At 38.4% G+C, this 12,150-nt stretch overlaps 1 protein-coding gene across 2 annotated transcripts; it reads left to right on the top strand.

Moving 5' to 3' along the window:
* Nucleotides 1-614: 614 nt before the first annotated feature.
* LOC130281986 (zinc finger protein 518A-like) lies at nucleotides 615-11,909 on the top strand. 2 transcript variants are annotated; one of them, XM_056529793.1, is made up of 3 exons: nucleotides 615-1,230; nucleotides 6,770-6,830; nucleotides 7,088-11,909. In XM_056529793.1, the coding sequence occupies exon 3, from the start codon at nucleotides 7,151-7,153 to the stop codon at nucleotides 11,318-11,320; it is 4,170 nt and encodes a 1,389-aa protein (XP_056385768.1). In that variant the 5' UTR covers nucleotides 615-1,230; nucleotides 6,770-6,830; nucleotides 7,088-7,150; the 3' UTR covers nucleotides 11,321-11,909. The 2 variants fall into 2 exon arrangements, with proteins under 2 accessions (XP_056385768.1, XP_056385769.1); XM_056529794.1 differs by lacking the exon at nucleotides 615-1,230 and adding an exon at nucleotides 1,276-1,294.
* Nucleotides 11,910-12,150: the final 241 nt, after the last annotated feature.

Genomic DNA, 12,150 nt, shown 5'->3' with positions numbered 1-12,150 from the left:
AAAATAAGACTTTCACCCGAAAAATAGCATGCAAACCTTGATAAATGTCCCCAATAGGCTCTTTCCACCTTACTGTCAGAGGCTCCTCGGTAGTTCTTTTAAATTTGAAATTGACTGGAAGAAAAAGCACAGCATGCTGCGCAATTCTTTCCGTCAAAATCATGGACACCACGATTGATCCCAAGGGACCCATTACTAGTTGGGTACAGTTGAAGTCTTTTGTTTTTTGGGTCCGGCACTGCTGTTGTGACTTCCATAGTTACATTAGTCATGACAGTGGTGTGAACAGAGACTTAAAAAATGATATTACAAAGATCCACAAAACTGAACCCCCCTCCCCCCATGCTGGAAATAATTTTGTATTTATGAATAATTATGTATGTAAACATATTTAGGAATAAATAAATAACTTAAATTAGTATTTTAATTATGGATACATCGCTATTACGTCTTCCTAGTCTTCATTGCAAAAAAATACAAAGAATTACTTAACTTTCAAAACTATTTTTTTTTTTGTAAATTTAGTATTTGTTTTACTCTTTAGATTACGGATATTTCTATAGTTTACACAAGTTACTCATGAAACGTCAACTAACAGTCAACTTAATAAAAAATATAAAAGAATAAAAACCCAAGAAGTCAATGCAGACAGTAAGAAGTCTATGTGGTCATATACAGCTCTTTGGCTCCTGTGAATCTCTACACTGTCTGTGAAGTGAATTGCACTGCAATGATTTTTGGTAATTTTTGTCTTGTAAGCTTCCTTCTTTGCCTGGTGAGAACAGGGGGTTTACAGAAGGAATTTTCCACAGGATGTTTAGCATAGACAAAATGTAGCCCATGATGACAAATAGTTCCAGCACTCTACACTCTTGTATATGCCATGTGGAAGCATTCAAAGTCGATGATACTGCAAAAAAAAAAAAACACACACACACAATGGCTGCAGGAAGCTGTAAAGCTCATGCAGCAAAGTAAAAAGAAATGAATCCCCGGCTGTGGCGTTCTAGACATGAGATGGAGAATCCCTCACAGAACACACATTGGTTCTATGCAACAATGATTCTAGGGGAGAGCGGCCCCATCACACAGACAAGGTGGAGCGCAGATCCCTCCGCCGTCTCTGCTTGGGAGTCCATTTTAGGTCTACCGAAACCAGGACAATCCCCGGATGTAACTGTCATGGCCGCCAACGGTGACTCGGGCAGCATATGAAGGGGGCAAAACAAGGTAATTTCATTTTCAGCCCGGGCGCGGGCACCCGATCGGGCATTGAGGACGGCGTCTCTCACGGGTGAGGGCGGGTTGCGCTTCAGTGGATGAGGTGGAAAGTTCGGTTGACTTTGTAACAGTGGACGTGGGCGGAGGGGGAATGTCGGGCGGGGGAAAACGGAGAAATAGTGCCTGCTAAAGTTAGCGAAAGTTGGGAAACTTGGCGGCGGGGGACGGCGTGAAGGGTAGGGGGGACCCCGAGCGCTGCCCGCATGGCTGACGCCCCACGAAATGGCCGCACTCTTTTCTGTGTGCTCAGTCACATGAGGGGGTTGCAGTGTCCCTCCGCCTCGCCTGGCCGCTGCTCCCCACTGCTTCTCCTCTTACACTTCCCTTCTGTAATCCTTCTCCCTGTGCTGAGCCCAATCTCCCTCACTGCCTTGTACTGCACCAATGGCTGCTCTCTGTTGCTTCTCACCCCACTTGTGTACATGGCTATGGCACTGTTGCAGGCATGTAACTTCTATGCTCTATGCATTGCACAATGTAATTGCCCCCCCCCCCCCCTCTGCAGCCATTGCCCCCCTGCAGCCATTGCATCTCTTATTCCTCAGCCATTTTTTGTATGTTTTTTGTTTACTGTTGCACAATGCATTCCTGTCACACCATAGCAAGGCTTAGCAATTCTAGTGTGCAGTATATGTACATGTGTCAATGTCTAGTGTACTTATTATCATTCCTAACACAAGTTCATGTCAATGGTCTATTATGCCATGTTTAGTTGGGTTGGGGGGTGACCCCCGTCCCTCTTACCCCCAGAAAAACCATAGCAGGGTTCAGTGCATCCGGGTCATTGCAGTACGCCTATTGAAAGTAATCAATGCCATTGGCGGCCATTGTGTTCATGTTGTACCTTGTTGTGTTTTAGGCTTCATTTGGGGTCATCTACCTCACCTAGAATATTGGGGTGTCTGGGAAGGCTCAGCTGTCTTTATACCTCCTTTCATTATTAGCACATTGTGGTGACTGGGGGGGGGGGGGGCTTAGATGTCACTACCCCCCCCCCCCCCCCCCATTTCTACACCTACGATTAGCCAATCGGGGTATTTGGTAATGAATTGAGGCTCAAAGCGGTAATTCTCCCGCCACACACACCATTATGAGCTGGTTTAGGGCCTGGAAATGTAGTGATGCTTATAGCCGTCATTGTTTCCCCCCCCCCCCCCCCCACACCATGATTTTCAGATTAAGGTGCAGTGGGCGACTCCTATAATTCAAGAAGGATAGAGGGGTCACCTGTAATATGAGAAGGGAAGTATGTTTTGGAGGGTCAACTACTATGCATGAAATACATTTAATACATGAAGAAACATCGGCGGGTGTCACTTGTAATACATGAAGAAACGTTGGGTTGTGTCACTTGTAATACATGAAGGGAAGTTGGGTTGTGACACTTGTAATGCGTGAAGGGAAGTTGGGAGGTGTCACTTGTAGTACGTGAAGGGAAGTTGGAGGGGGTCACTTGTAGTACGTGAAGGGAAGTTAGAGGGGGTCACTTGTAGTACGTGAAGGGAAGTTGGGAGGTGTCACTTGTAGTACGTGAAGGAAAGTTGGAGGGGGTCACTTGTAGTACGTGAAGGGAAGTTGGAGGGGGTCACTTGTAGTACGTGAAGGGAAGTTGGAGGGGGTCACTTGTAGTACGTGAAGGAAAGTTGGAGGGGGTCACTTGTAGTACGTGAAGGGAAGTTGGAGGGGGTCACTTGTAGTACGTGAAGGGAAGTTGCAGGGGGTCACTTGTAGTACGTGAAGGGAAGTTGGAGGGGGTCACTTGTAGTACGTGAAGGGAAGTTGGAGGGGGTCACTTTGTAGTACGTGAAGGGAAGTTGGAGGGGGTCACTTTGTAGTACGTGAAGGGAAGTTGGAGGGGGTCACTTTGTAGTACGTGAAGGGAAGTTGGAGGGGGTCACTAGTACGTGAAGGGAAGTTGGAGGGGGTCACTTGTAGTATGTGAAGGGAAGTTGGAGGGGGTCACTTGTAGTACGTGAAGAGAAGTTGGAGGGGGTCACTTGTAGTATGTGAAGGGAAGTTGGAGGGGGTCACTTGTAGTACGTGAAGGGAAGTTGGGGTATTGTAATACTTGAAGGAAAGTTGGGGGGTGTCACTTGTAATACATGGCAGGGTTATCTAGTTTCATGCAAAGAAGGTAGAATACTTTTACATATTTTTTCCTGTGTAGCATTGCCTGAAAATATGTTTCATACACAACTAAAAATCCATGTTGGCAACTTTTGCAAGTTGAAAAATGTTTAGTTTTCCAGACATGTCAAACCGATTTTTGAATTTAGGCTTTATACCTCTTTATTGTCACATTCATGAGCAACGGTGAGACTGGTTCTAGGCTTAAGCTGATGTTGTTGTGTTTTCTTTTTTTTTTTTTTTTTTTTTTTTTGGGAGGGGGCCCAAAGATTGGGTTCCCTTCTTTCCAACATTGTTTAAAGTGTTTATAATTGTGAAGAGTTTATTACAAGTTGAGTAAATCTATAGGGAGCTCCACCGAACCCCAATCTAGTGAATCGGCCATTGATTGATTTAGTCTTGTAAAAGTCATTCTGCTTCCCTGGAGAAGTATGGAATAAGTAATACGACTGTATCATTCTAGGTTTTTCCAGGAAATTAATTTACAAGACTAAATTAATTGATTGCCGATTCACTGGATTACTGTAGATATGTTCAACCTGTTTGAAAACTTACAATGGTTCTGAGCAAAAGAAAAAAAAGAATGAACATCTGCTTGTTCCTGCATCAGGGTAATAGCCCAGTACACTCTCTATAGGGCTGGCTGTAAGCTTAAGCAGACATTTTCTTTTTCTCGTGCATAGCTGACATCTCCCACTTTGCAGCTTTTGCTTGGAGAAATTAACCTGTTAATGTTATATCCCAGCACTAGTTGGCAGAATTCTCCTTTCCACTAGCAAAGTATGTGCTGCAAAGTACTGGGTCTGTGAGTTTTCTGAATTGCATCTAAGCTGGTAATGAGTTTACAAGCTGCCCCCCTGTAATTCACAAGTGTAGGAATGTCAGCATTTTAACAAAAATAGCACAGTAATGCGGTGAGAATTATAATTTTTTTTGTCTGAATACCATCCTGTGTATGTATATATATATATATTTATATATATATATATATATATATATATATATATATATATATATATATGTGTGTGTGTGTATGTATATGTGTTTGTGTGTATGCATGTGTGTATATATATATATATATATTTACAAGCCCCCCCCCCCCCCCCCCACCACACACTTACAAGTTGGGTATATTGGTTACCAGTACAGATTCTAAATGTAGGATATAGCTATTTACAGCTGCCAATTATTTTTGGTAAAATATGAGGTTGCAATTGCTCTTAGTAAAGTCACTGCAATGACATGCCGTTTTATTTATGTAATGTTTATTGGGTTGTTGTTCATTGGTATATTGTACTGAGCAACCTATAAAAGAGAAAAATTATCTCTTTGCAAATCTGGAATATGAAGTGTTTCTTGAATTGGAAATTTCAATCTAACGATGAAGTGTTCTGTAGGATAGGATAAGTATCTAACCCAGTAAAAGGTTTCAGGACCTGTATATAAAGTAGTGATTTGGGAGGGAAAGGAATTTTATACATGTCACATGGTGATGATGTAAGCTAAACAATATAGCAAAAGTAAAGCAGCACAGTGAGTAAAGTGGATCGAATTGAGTTTCTGGCTTGTATAATTTTTTTACTTAGCTTTTTCTTATTAGCAGTACAAAACTACATCACATGTTCACTGTGTTAACACTTTGTAGAGTAGTTTAGTTTTAAAATTATTAACTTACATGAAAATACTAACAAAGATAAGTGTATACACCTGCCTAAAAGATCTTGTATAGGAATACATTATTAGCCACAACATAAACACCTATTCTCCCGAAAAACAAAACATGGAGGATGAGAGATAGTAGAGAATGTAATATCTATTGAAGTTTAATGTAAGAGAGTCGGGGGCAGGTCCATTTTTAGGTTGGATCAGGCATATGAGAAACTTAGGTTCTGAAGATCCATATATCTTAGTAATGGATAGAATTGTAACCATTTTATTTCTAGATATATTTTTTAGTACATTAGTTTCTTAAATCTGTAACTGACTAAGAATTACACCATTAGAAGAGTTTGGAAAATAGTTAAGTGGGCATTTGCTTTTTCCTTGGCTCTTCCTATATTAGTATATATGACTTAATCAGAAGCCGCCATACTTTTATGTTTTTCCTGTTTACTATGTCCAGATGCAGTTTTATTTGTACACTTATACTCAAGTTAAGATCATTTTAATATATTTTTTTTTTTTAACTCTTGTTAAGCAATTTCAGCTAGCCAGTACAGTTGTCAAGATATTTTTATCCATCAATACTGGGTGTTGGTGGCTTTGCTGGGGCATTAACATTGCTCACTGCTAAAAATTAGCATTTACTTGTTGATCTAAATAAATACTTGGACGTTATTTACTTTTTGTAATATTCATTCCAGTACCTCATGCCATTCTGTGACAAATGCTTTGGCTGTTTTTTTTATTAGTATTAATGTGTTAGAACTTTGACGAATGAAGTTCTAACTTCTTATCTTGCATGCTGCTGCATTTGTTCAGTGGTTTAATATATATTAGTTTAAATGAATTAAATGTGTGAAAACCTTATTAAGAAATAGTAGAGTTGGTCAGCTACCACTGTAATATTTATATCATAAAGTGGTTAATTTTGAATAGTCTTTTATGGCCTAAGCTTTAGAAGATCAATGCAGACTTTATGAAGTCACCAGTAAATTTAATAACAAATGCGGGGGAAAGGGTGGGGATGTCCTCCTTTTTAAATATGTTTCAAGTGTTAGTGTGTTTCTCCACAAAAGGTTTTGAAATGTAAAATATTCATCTCGTGATTCATTTGTATTTGTCTGAAAGCATGTCAATTTTTGCTAGCTTGTTTATCAGCCTCTGCTGCATTTTAAGTTGTATTTTATTTTTAAATGCAGCTTTAAGAGGTAAATAAACATCACAAATTAAAAGCTGTACAATGTGTCATTTAATTTAATTTTATTCAGTGGTAGATATTTTATTTTGCACATATTTGAAATATATTTTGCAGTGGTAAATTTGTACTCTCCAAATAAGTATTAATTCTTTGTCCTAATAATTAGAGATATGAATAAATCAGAGCATTACATTAATGTAATTGTTACGTGGATATAATTCATCCTTGTAAGGCTGATATACTCTTGCTGCATTGGGGAGAAATTAATGTAAATATTATATCATAGCACCAGTTATCATTAAAATCTATGCCTAAGTGTTGATATATAAAAGCTTACTTTAGGCTGTATTTTAAAGATGTTCTAGAAATACATCAATAGTAAGACATGCCTTGGTATGAGTAAAATATCATATAAACATTGCAATATCATATAACTTGTTTTGTTAGTCAACATGATTGATCTTCACATCTTGAAAGTGTTTTGTTTCTTTCCCTCTTTAGGTTCTCCATACTTTCTCAGAAGTATAACTGGGGATTTATGAGGATGATTATGTTTCCTTAGGTAAGTTGTTTTACCATACAGTTTTAATAAAACTTGTAAGATTGTAGAACATTTTTTTTTTAATCCAAATATTACTTACTGAAGTCTTCTATAAAACTGTTGCATATTCTACTGTTTTATACATAACATATTAGTGTTGTAGTATAATAAACTTGTAACATGTATGATGATATACTTTATAATTTTATTAATATATGATTTTGTATCTTTCTGAATATTTTATTTTAATAATTTTTATTTTTTATTTTTTATCAAAGGTGAATTGAATCAAGAATTTGTCTCACATCCAACAATCTAAAATTATTCAATCGCCTTTTATAATGAGATCACCAAATAAAGACTTTTTTAAGGACATTGAAGGTTCTGCATCTTCAAAAGATGCTATATGGGACTTCAGCGGGAACACATTTGCTTCTGGTGAATCCAACACTCTGTCCTCGTTGTTTTCTGCAGACGAAAGGATCATGCAGGGAATAGAAGAACACTCTGATGCTTCACTAAATCTTACAAGGGGAAATGTTGCTTTAAGCGACATGGCTGAAATGGCATCCAAGTCACTATGTAAGAAACAGACAGCCAGGAAATCATTGGCTAAAGGAAATTTAAATGATCCCGGCAATCCCGAAGAGGAAAATGCAGACATCAAAATAGAACCAAACCTAGATGATGATTCTGGCAATATATCTGCCAAGGTTCTACACTTCTTCTGCCAGAAATGCAAAAATGGAATCAGATATAGTCCCAACGATCTTCAAAAACACTTTCTTATATGTCACAATGGAGAGCTGCCACTCTATCCCTGCGAAATGTGCAACTTCACCGCAAATGATTTTCAGGCATTTAAGCAACATAGAAAAACTCACCGAAGTGCACTAGTAAAATGTGAAATATGTAACAATGACTATTTATATACGTTACTGGGCTTAACAAAACATTTCACAGTTATGCACTGTGTTAATGGCCACTTCAACTGTTCAAAATGCAGATTTTCTACCAGAGACGTCGGAACTTTTGTTCAACACATCCATCGACACAATGGAATAGAGTATGCATGTCAGAAGTGCAATCACATTAGCTACTCAAAAATTGAGTTTCAGAGACATCTTCAGGGGCACAGTACCATGTTACCATTTAGCTGCCAGTACTGCAGTTACAGTGCAATGCGGAAAGATTTTATAGTGAAACACATTTTAACAAGGCACAGAGAACACATTCATACAAGAGACGATCTTGTACCGGACAATTCTAAGCCACAGATGGTGCAGACAAATGCTGGACTAAAGCTTGTCTTAAAAAAATATCAATCTGAAAGTCAGGATAACTCACCCTGGAGGCATGATGGCAAAAACCCTGTCCTGGAAAAGGGTGGAGACAGCAATGATAATGCAAGTGGGTTTCAGCATAAATTTGCAGATAACCAACCTACAAAAGACTTTCCCAGATTTAACACGGAGTCAGAACAAACTGTAAATGATGGAATTCCTTCCGTAACCACAATAAAATGCAACAAAGATGATGCAAGTGCTCAAGGGAACATGGGTCTCTTACAGAATGCCGTCCATGGCCCTACTGTATTAATGGTGAAAAACAACAAAATAACAGTTCCAGCTAATTACACTGCAACCTTTGTGGGTTACAAGATGGTCAATGGGAAGCAAAACCTTGTCATTAAATTATTGCCAACAAATAAACAGGCTGCAAATACTACACAGCCATCACCTCAGTCATCAAACAGTTTGCCACGTTTCTCTCAGGGCTCAATGCAAGGATCTTATGCAGCATCTAACACTAAAGATAATAGGGCAACGCCATCATATAAACCACCGTCCATTACGACCTCTACACCTACAACTCCAGCAGACAAACAACCTGGGTCATTGCGAAACCTAACAACGGCACTTGGGTCATTGATGGCAAGAAAAAATGAATCTATGTCCAAGTTGGCGGCTCCGACTAATAGGCAACATTTTCATGAACCAATTCATAAAAATTTGAATAGTATGAATAAATCAAACCCATCAACTTCAAATTTTGTGCAGAAAATTAAGGAAGAACCTGCAGAATACAACATAAATGAGAAGCAATTTTTTGACACTGATCACACTTATGAATCACCTAGTGATAGAATGAATTCATCTATTGGATCGTCTCGCCTAAGTATAGACCCAACTACTGGTTTCTTGGTCAGACCCCAACAAAATAATGAAGTTAGTGGGCCAAGACCTAAGCAATTTTATGGAGGCAAGAACTTTAACAGCCCAATGATGCGTGCTGCAACTACAAGTGGTCTTGGAAATTTTACTGGTACTAGTCCCAGCTATATAAGAAATGCTCAGATAAATGAAAGAATGCCAAGGTCAGCAGAAATGAATAAGCCTGAAAATATATCCTTCATGCCAAGGATTACATCAGTATTCTCTTTGCAGAATCGTCCATCTGACCCAAAACCTGTTGCAAAAAATACTTACCTACACAACATGCTGCAGGACAATAAAAGGTTAAATGATAAAGGTGGAATGGTTAACTCCCAAAGCCCACATCCTGGCAATAAGGCCTTTGTTTTTCCAAAGCAACCATTGTCAAGCCCAGTACAACAGATGTCAAGCCCTATTACAAAATTTGACAACCGTATACAAAATGGTAATACACCTTCAGCTGTATTCTTAAAACAGGAACCAGTATCTCCTGGATCCAGTATTAAAAGCTCTCAACCCTCAAGAGTAAGTGAACTTCTGAAAACGCATTCTGATGCAATAGTCAGCCAGCAATTGGCAAAAGATAAAATGAACTGCATGGTAAAACCTTCAAGTGGTCCAACACCTTTACAGCTTTATCACAATCCACAGCTTTCCGGAATGTCGCAAGCAAACCCTGTTTTATATCCTTCAGGTTCTAATAGGTTTGTACTGCCAATTGTACCAACTAACCAATCTGGATTAAAAATTATTTCAAGCCAGACAAATGCTCCCAGCACAGCAGCATTTTCTACTGGCAACAGATTTAATACTCCAGTCATGGTTAACACAAAACCTGGCATGGTATTAACTATTGCTAATGGACCTTTCGGTACCATACGAAACGTGACCAATGGAAGCCCACAGATGATTGGTACAGTGAACAATATAGGTAAAATGGCGCTTCCTAGATTACAGCGCCCTCCTGTACCTCATGGATTTAAACCAAATGTGAGTGCTTCCCCAAATAGTGTGCCTGCCAATATTGTTTCAGGTTCCGCTGTAGGAAGTAAGCTTCCACTAAACTTAAATGTCCTTCAGTATTGTATAAATTCTGATGGTTCAAGAACACAAGTTGGGACTTTAGAAGCTAATAAACAACCTGAAACACTTCAGAAACAGCCAGTATATGCCCTTTTGCCTGATGGAAAACAAGCAGTACTTTTAAATTATGTTTTACCAAAAACTGTTTCTGCAAATACCCAGAACCCTGTTCAGTTGAATAGAGTCCAACAGAAACTCCTACCAAAGAAGCCTGATGATGTGCAACAGCCTGCTTTCCTTAGGAGTAGTAGTGAAGCTAGTGCAACTCCATCAGCATCCATTAAGGAGGAGGACATCAGTTCTCTTGATGGTTATGGTGGTAATGTGCCTACAGATAAAGTCAGCGATTCAGACACTTTGCAGAGTAAGCCAGCAGAAAAAAAGCCTTTCCTGAGGTCCACTTCCAGTGGTGCTCAAGCAGAAGAACATTCCTCAAATGATGATAATTCGGTTTCACAAGCTTCTTCAAGTAGTTCAAGACTGGCTAAACTTAGGTGTAAGCAAGGTAACCTGATTCCTTCAAACTCTAAAAACAAGACTTGTAAACGAAAAGCATCAGACGCTGGCAGCTATGAAGCGGACGTTGAATTCAAGACAAAGAAAAGAGTGGTTGACGTCTTGGTGGATGTGCCACGAAAGCAAATGTTGCATAGAAAATGCAAAGCAAAGTCTTATGCAAGTGAAGTCGATATGGAGAGTCTTCCAGAGGATCAGACACCAACACCTTCTAAGGAAATTGTAAGGACATTAAGACTTTATCCTTTCAGTCCTAATCAATCTATAAAGTATCCACGAAGAGATCAACCAGTAGTCGTGTTAAACCATCCAGATGCCGATGTTCCAGAAGTTGTTAATCTAATGAGAACCATCTCAAAATTCAACGGACATGTTCTAAAAGTATCTCTGTCCAAAAGAACACTTGAAGCTCTTTTAGAGTCAAAGCTGTTAAATTCTGCTTATGGACTAAGTAGAAGGCATCATCGTCGGGCAAAACCAGTGAGCCCTGTAAAAGAGAGATTTGTTCTCAAGTTAACCTTAAAAAAAACTAGTAAGAACAATTACAAGATTGTAAAAAATACACCTGCGAACAAGCTTCAAACTAGATTCAACTGTTGGTTTTGTGGTCGGATATTTGACAATCAGGATGAATGGGTTGGACATGGCCAAAGACATTTAATGGAAGCCACAAAAGATTGGAACACGTTGTTTTAGCTGTTTTACATTTGACTTTAAGATTACTCTTGCGGTTTCTTTTTTTCCCTATATCTCAAAGAGCATAAATGTGTCCTATACTCAATATTTTCCATATAAGAACCAAGTCCAATATGTTGTTGATCAAACACGTACTGCAAATAGGCAGTCTCCTCCCCCATTTCTGTGGAAGAAATATTTTCCTTTTTTTGTAATTTTTTCCCCCCATTTTTTATGACATAAAAAATATATGCTCTGCGAATTGTACAGTAAACAATCAACAGATTTTCAGTCCTTTTGGCATGTGTAGTAACTGGAAATGACGAGTGAGTGTTAAAGTACATTATTGGTAAATCCAATGTTCGTAGATCTAACGGTGCACAACTTGTTTACAAAGCCATGTATAAATGTGTGAAATCTGCAATTGTGGTACATATTCAGGTGTGTACTGTGTACATTTTTACAGCATTGTCTTATAATGTCTAATGTACACGTTTCCTTTTTGAGAAAATTGTATGCCAGTACTACCTGGACGGAAAGCCTTGAAAAAGACAAAAGCATTCAAATTTTGTTTCACATATCGTGTTTTTTTTTTTTTTTTTTTTTTTTTTTTTTTTTTTATACAGAATTGGGTAACCTAATGACTGACTTTAATATTTTTCTTTCTTGAATGTAAATAGAGAAAGCATGATTTGCCAAGAAATTGATATGCTTACATTGCTAATTTTTCATGGATATTAAAAGTGAATTATTGTGAATGGCTGTATATATGCATCTTGTTATTTTTTGCCAACCTATTGTGCAAATAAATTTTTTTTGTTTTTAGTTTTGTCTATTAAAAGATTATCACG

Source organism: Hyla sarda, chromosome 7 (assembly GCF_029499605.1).
Source record: "Hyla sarda isolate aHylSar1 chromosome 7, aHylSar1.hap1, whole genome shotgun sequence".
NCBI classification, from domain to species: domain Eukaryota; kingdom Metazoa; phylum Chordata; class Amphibia; order Anura; family Hylidae; genus Hyla; species Hyla sarda.
This window is presented reverse-complemented; position numbering and strand designations above follow the sequence as displayed.